At 44.1% G+C, this 6,687-nt stretch overlaps 1 protein-coding gene across 1 annotated transcript in view; it reads right to left on the reverse strand.

The window, feature by feature from the left end:
• Positions 1–1,012: 1,012 nt before the first annotated feature.
• Positions 1,013–6,687, reverse strand: part of LOC117945891 (myocyte-specific enhancer factor 2D homolog) — a 56,552-nt gene continuing 50,877 nt past the window's right edge. The window contains exons 3-4 of the mRNA XM_034873623.1: positions 2,725–2,940; positions 1,013–1,117 (exon numbers count right to left, since the gene is read on the reverse strand). Of these exons, the coding sequence (XP_034729514.1) occupies positions 1,013–1,117; positions 2,725–2,940 (321 nt within the window). The remainder of the gene's footprint in view (positions 1,118–2,724; positions 2,941–6,687) is intronic.

The raw sequence follows: 6,687 nt of genomic DNA on the forward strand, positions 1-6,687 counted from the left end.
ATTGCCCTGACACCTTCTTTCCTAAGCTCATCAATGATATGCTAAATGAATAAACATGTTTCTTCCTCTATGTGGTGGCCATGTTGTGCCAAGGTGCTTTCCAGTTGCTTCCAGGCGTCCTCCTTTGGCTTGTTGCGGTTGTTGTTTTTGTTGTTGGAGAGGTTTCTGGGTAACTACAGGACTCATGCCAGAGGGGTAACAGGAGGGGGGTAAGTGGGAAGGATCAGCTGTCCCTACCTCTGCCCTCCCTGCGAGCTAGCAGGCAGTTAGCCAAAGTACAGCCATAGACAACACTGGACTTCAAACTGGACTGGTGTGGTCTTTTGTATTTTCTTCCTATTTACCCCTTAAAGGAATAGTCCACATTGTGGTAAATACAGTTACTGGCTTTTTTGCCAAAAGGAAAATGAGAAAATCCATGTCACTCTCATAGCGATCTGTTAAAAATGAAGCTACAGCCAGGGGTCAATTAGCTTAGCTTAGCATTAAGACGGGAAACAGGCTTAGGTTTTTTTTTTCAAACGTACAGGGGGCATGGCCACAAGGGGACCATAAGTGTGGAAAGCCACTTAAAAAAAACTTCTTAAAAACCCTGTTATTATGGTTGGACTGGAAATAAGGGGGAGCAATTAGCCTAGCCATGCTAACGGATAACACAATTCCACTGTAGAATCGCAACTGGTCGTTCTACTTCGGTTTTTGGACAGATTAAAACAGAAAGTATGAGATGAAAACTGTTAATTAATGTGATTAAGAAGTGCTGGTAGGTGGTTCTTTTGGTTTACGTTTGGCTAGCGGTTTCTACTCTTTAAGTTAAGCTAAGCTAATCGACCCCTGGTTCTAGCTTCATATTTAACGAGACAGACATGAGAGTGACGCCCAATTTTAAGCGCCCTAAGTACGCAAAGATACGGACCCAAAGCCAGACCCTAACCCGGACGCTGATCCGGACCCTAAGCCAAAGCCTGACCTGCACCCCTCACAAAATATAACTACATCTGGCGGCCTACTGTCATTGGAGCATTTGGCCGTGGCTTGGTAATGTCACATTTCCTCTCCTCGTTTCTGGGTACTCCTTCTCAGAGAACAACATGAAATCCAAGGTGAACTTCTCCTGCTACGGCATTACAACAGGGTCAGAAAGCACATGGGAGACCCTTTGCTTCTCTGTCTACGCCCTAAAATACATACATACATACATACATACATACATACATACATACATACATACATATAACTAAAATGACAGATAAATAAGATCATGTACGTCTCAGCACAATCTTCCAAAAGGATTGAAAGTAATTCAAACATGACATTTGTTCAAAAAGGAGTAGAAGGACGTTGATGAACAACTTATCAGGTCCTACCCCCTTTCTCTACTTTTAACCTTGTGTAGTCGCATGTTCTCCTGTTAAGGGCAACACTCTGCGATCATTTTTTGCAAACCATGGGGATTGTATGCACTACTGTATCCCTACTAGCACTACTGTATATATCCCACAGGTCGATTGACAAACAGTGGCAACATTAGTCTTCTCGTCGTGGCGTCTTTTTTATATTTTAGTGAACTTATAAACAGAAGTAATCTGTGTCTTGTTTATTGATTGTCACGGTGCGTTGCTCACATTGGGAAAAGTTCAACACAACTCAACTCTTGCAGCGGGGGGGGCGTGTGACTAGCACGAATGATGCAACCGGTTCACGGGATGGTGCATCCCCCCCTACGAGGCGCGACGATCGTTCCCTCGTGTGAAAAGCCCTTTAGACTTCAGATCACCCTGGACCAAAGACGTAGGGGAAGCAGTTCATTCTCTGTTAAACAGACCGGACTAGACTTAATTAAGTCTAAAAGAGTCTGGAGAGGACCAGATTAGATTAGTTTAGGTTAGATCTTGATGATCCCACCGGGGAAAATGAAGTCTTGATCTGGAGTTCTGGATCGACGCACCGCCAAAGACAAATAACTAAGACTACAGCGAACTGATATGAATTAAAACAAACGTTTCTGGAGAGCATGCTATTTTTCAACCTGGACCCTATTTTCCCAACGCCTTGGTATCTAAGTGACTAGTGTGAACAAATATCTATGAAATTGGTCCAGTATTGTGACAAACCAGGCTACAATATAACCCAACAGGACAAATGTGCACCACCAACTCCAATCCACTGACCACTGCTTCCATCATTAACCCTATAAAGCCTGAAAACGGCCTCTTTGATTCATGACTTTTATAACCATGACCAGTATAGACATAGCATTTTGTGCAGGTCAAAGCCAACACTTGCAATGTTCCTTTCATGGCTTAAGTTTGGAAATCCAGAGTTTTTCAGGGTCTTTATGCAATAAATCCAAACTGTTACATCCAAGATCGACACACTTTATGACCATCATTTATGAAATTTCGGTTGTTTATTGCCGCTAGCTTTAATCAGAGATCCTCTACACTAAACAGTCTCGGCTTTGATAGTAGACATCATTGAGCAATCAAGAGCTTTTTCAACCAATGGGAGGCTGGTCCGTCATTGCAGATAAAACAAAGATCATATATAGGGAAGAGGAACCACCCGAGGGCAGAACAGTTATGACCAAAAATACCTTAGGGCTCAGAGGGTTAACAGGGAATCGGGGAACTTCTGCATCATGATCAAATCAATGTCAGCGCGGTATATTTAGGTAAGTATTTGTTGTTTTTCCAACCACCACAGCCCCCCCCCCCCTCCCACCCCACGCTTTACCTCGATGATGTCGGCGTTGGTCCGGCTCTCGTGCGGCTCGTTGTACTCGGTGTACTTGAGCAGGACCTTGTCCATGTCGGTGCTGGCGTACTGGAACAGCTTGTTGGAGTGGTTGAAGATGATGAGGGCGATCTCGCAGTCGCACAGGACGCTCAGCTCGTACGCCTTCTTCATCAGACCGAACTTCCGCTTGGTGAACGTCACCTGGTGGAGGGGTGGGGGGGGCAAAAGACGAGAAAGGGGGGAGAGAGATGGAGAATTTTTTTCATTACAGGAATATTCTTTCAAAACAAAAGGTAAACTAAGCTAGGGGACCAGAGGAATTCCTGTTTTCAGAAAACAATGTCTTGAGGCCGCCATTTTGTGCCAACTATTACATGATGTGGTCCCAGAGCTGTCCCAGTGGCATATAGTAACGGACTAGACCTCGTTATTGGAAGAGCTTTTCATTTCCAGGAGTCAAGAACTTGCAGGACTGCATGCGAGCGTTCAATGGACAACCAAAATTAAAATGAGATCCACATCTACAAAAAGCTTCCTACTGACAAGCATCTTTCTTTCCCTTCAAATTCAACTTAAACCACATAAGCACAGTTTAAAATAAACACTCACTTAAACCCGACATTAAGCCTTCCCACAAACACCTGGCGTACTTGCACCAACGTAGCAGCCATCCTGTTTCTGTTGCCTCCAAAACTTTCCATGATGGCTGCCTTTTTACAGCTGCTCACACCCGACATGTGTTTTCGCCAATGGCGTGTTTTTCTGACGACAGCAGGCTGTTAATAAGCAGATATGTGCATATATGTGCATTAGTCATAAAGACGACAACCTTTACGTCTCACAGACCCTTATAAAAGTAAAATAACTTTAGAGAATTCATTTTTTTTTCTCTTGAAGAGCCCATAAAATGCTCATTTTCAGGTTGATAAATTGTATTTTTGAGGTTAAAGCAGAATAGGTGGAATACCTGCAGAACAGGGACATGGGAGTGGTTCTTTCGGAGATTATGGTCAACTAGTGTGTGTTCTAGCAGTGTTTTTCTATTGAGAACGAGCTAGCATGCTAGCGCTAGTATGTGCTACGGTTAGCCACCTCGTCTCTAGTGACGTAGAAAGCCGTGCAGATGTTGAACAGCTCACCCGGAGACTGAAGGCAGCGGACAATCAGAAACCGGATCTGACAGTTTTTTCCCAAGTTTATATGCGCAAGGAAGCACCAGAGACACAAAATAACACCTCAAATTGGAGAAAAGGTGTTTTTTCATACTATGGGCAATTTAAGAAAATCTACAAAAACAACTGATTAAAAAAAAAAAAAAAAAAATCTATATCGTCTTGCAGCTGGAAATTCTGTGTGAAAGACCTTCTACGAAAGAGGAGCCATAGTTTATACCAGAAAAGGTTGGATTTAAAGAAATAGTCGGACAGATTGGGGGAAAAAAACCTCTGTCGTCTACTTTTCTTACCCAGAGTGGTTGAGAAAATTGATACCACCCTTACGTCTGTTTGTTGAACATGAAGATGAAGCCCCGGCGCAGGTGGGCTTAGCTTAGCACAAAGACTAGAAACCAGGGGGACCAGCTAGCCCGGCTCGGTCTAAAGTCTGCACACCGTGCAGAAACCCAAGAGTAAAGTCGACAAGTTGGGAAGCAGTGACTTCTAAAGTCATGTCGTCAAATTCCCAGGAAGCGTGGGGGAAAAAAGCACATTTCCCTAAATGTTGTACTATTCCTTTAAAGCTGTACTACATCCTGGACCAGAGACCAAATCACTGTCTTATAGTTGAGATGTGCATTCAGGCACCGCTCCATTTATTTGAGGAAAAAAAAAGAGGATTTATTGTATGAAAGTACTGTGTGTTTTAGGAAACAGACTTCTAGACAGAATGTCTAAACATGCTCTCTCCGCTTGCGCGCACACACACACACACACACACACACACACACACACACACACACACACACACACACACACACACACACACACACACACACACACACACACACACACACACACACACACACACACACACACACACACACACACACACACACACACACACACACACACACCTCGTTGTTTTCACACTCTTGTGCTCGTACTGTTTTCGCACTGTTGTGCTCTTTTCCATGCTCGCTCTCTCTCTCTCCCGCTCTCTTTTTCACACTCTCCTTCTTTCGCACATTTTTCTCTCTTTTACACACAAACACACACAGTTGTACGAGCCCCCCCCTCGGTTGTGAACAAGCAGAACAGAACTGGGAGTGTTGCAGAAGCACAGGGACCCTTGTTGTCTCCCGGTTAGCTTTATGAGTGCCAACTGGTATTTCCAATCCAGGGAGATTTGGCTTTGTTTGGATTAAAAACACACAGGATTGCACAAACACACACAGACACACACAGACACACACAGACACACAGATAAAGATTAAGAAATGAAGAGAAGGAAGAGTTCCAGGTACTGATACAATATCTTGGGTTTGAAATGGCAGAAAATCCAAATAGAAAGTGTGTGCACAGATGGGATGCTGGAATTATCTGAAGGTGTTTTTTTGTTTTTGTATTAAAGGGTAGAATATATTTTTGACAAAATACCACGACATCAATACTGCAACGATACTGTAGCTTTGACTATTGGTTCTTTCACAAAATATTTACACAGTGAGATTTTTGATAAATAATCATCAGATATGTGGATATAATGATTAAGTGGGTAAAAACGAAATGAACAGCTCTAACAGTCTGGTAGGTTCAGTACATAACATCACTTTACTGTAACAAGGCCTTTACAACCAAGAAAAGACAACACTTATGTCATGTTTTTATATCCGAAATCTAAGACGATATCTAGTCTCTTATCACACATAAGAATCTAAAACTAAAGGTTCACCTGCCTAAAGGTAAACCTGACTGCAGCGCAGGTTTAAGCTGAAAGCAACGAAATGAATGGAATAAGAAAAGAGAGAGAGCGGAAAGAGACAGAGGGGAGGAGATAAGATAGAGACATCGAAGATGAAAGCTAGCAAAGCAGCAATGGGAGACCTTCAATCTCTCCATCTTTCCGTCTCACAATCACTCCATCGCTCCTATCACCCTGCTTTTCACTTCAGCGCAGGACTTGTTCAAGCCTCTCTCATCCCTCCTTCTCTCTCTCTCATCCCTCCTTCTCTCTCTCTCTCTCTGTCTCTTCTCCTCCTTCGCCTCGTATATTCTCGCCCTTGTTTTCTCTTCCTCTCTCTTCACTCTGTCGCTTTTTTTCCACATCCTCCCTCGCTCCCTGCCCCCCCGCTCCCTCCCCCTCCCTCCTTTTGCGCTCGCTCACTCATTGCTTCCTGCTGCCACAGATCAAATTATGTCGGGGTCGTATCCATGGGCAACCGACTCCCCTCCTGCCTCCCGTCCGCCCCCCCCCCTTTTCCCACCTCATCACACACTGCTACCATCACCTTATCTCCCTCGCCCTCCATCTTTATCTCTCTGCCCATCTACATATCTCCAATCTCTCACACACACACACACACACACACACACACACACACACACACACACACACACACAATGTGGCGATGTTGGAAAGGGAGGAAATCATGGCTGTGCAGGATGACGAGAGCGCCCGGGTGATGAAGAGACAAGCCACTGCAAACAACAACAACAACAACAACAACGACAACAACAACAACGACAACGACAACAACGACGACAACAACGACAACAACGACAACAACAACAACAACGACAACAACGACAACAACGGCAACAACAACAACAACAACGGCGCTCCTAACAAATTAGAAGGTTGAAAACAGACATAAGGACTCCAAAACATCTCAATAAAACCCCAAGGTGTTTTTTTTTGTTTTTTTTCCTTTCTTTCCACTTCTTTTCTGGTATTAGAGAAAGTGGGGTGGCAGCGGGGTGGCGACTTTGAGCCTCAGTTTCGATCCCCCCC

Source organism: Etheostoma cragini, chromosome 6 (genome assembly GCF_013103735.1).
Source record: "Etheostoma cragini isolate CJK2018 chromosome 6, CSU_Ecrag_1.0, whole genome shotgun sequence".
NCBI classification, from domain to species: Eukaryota; Metazoa; Chordata; class Actinopteri; order Perciformes; family Percidae; genus Etheostoma; species Etheostoma cragini.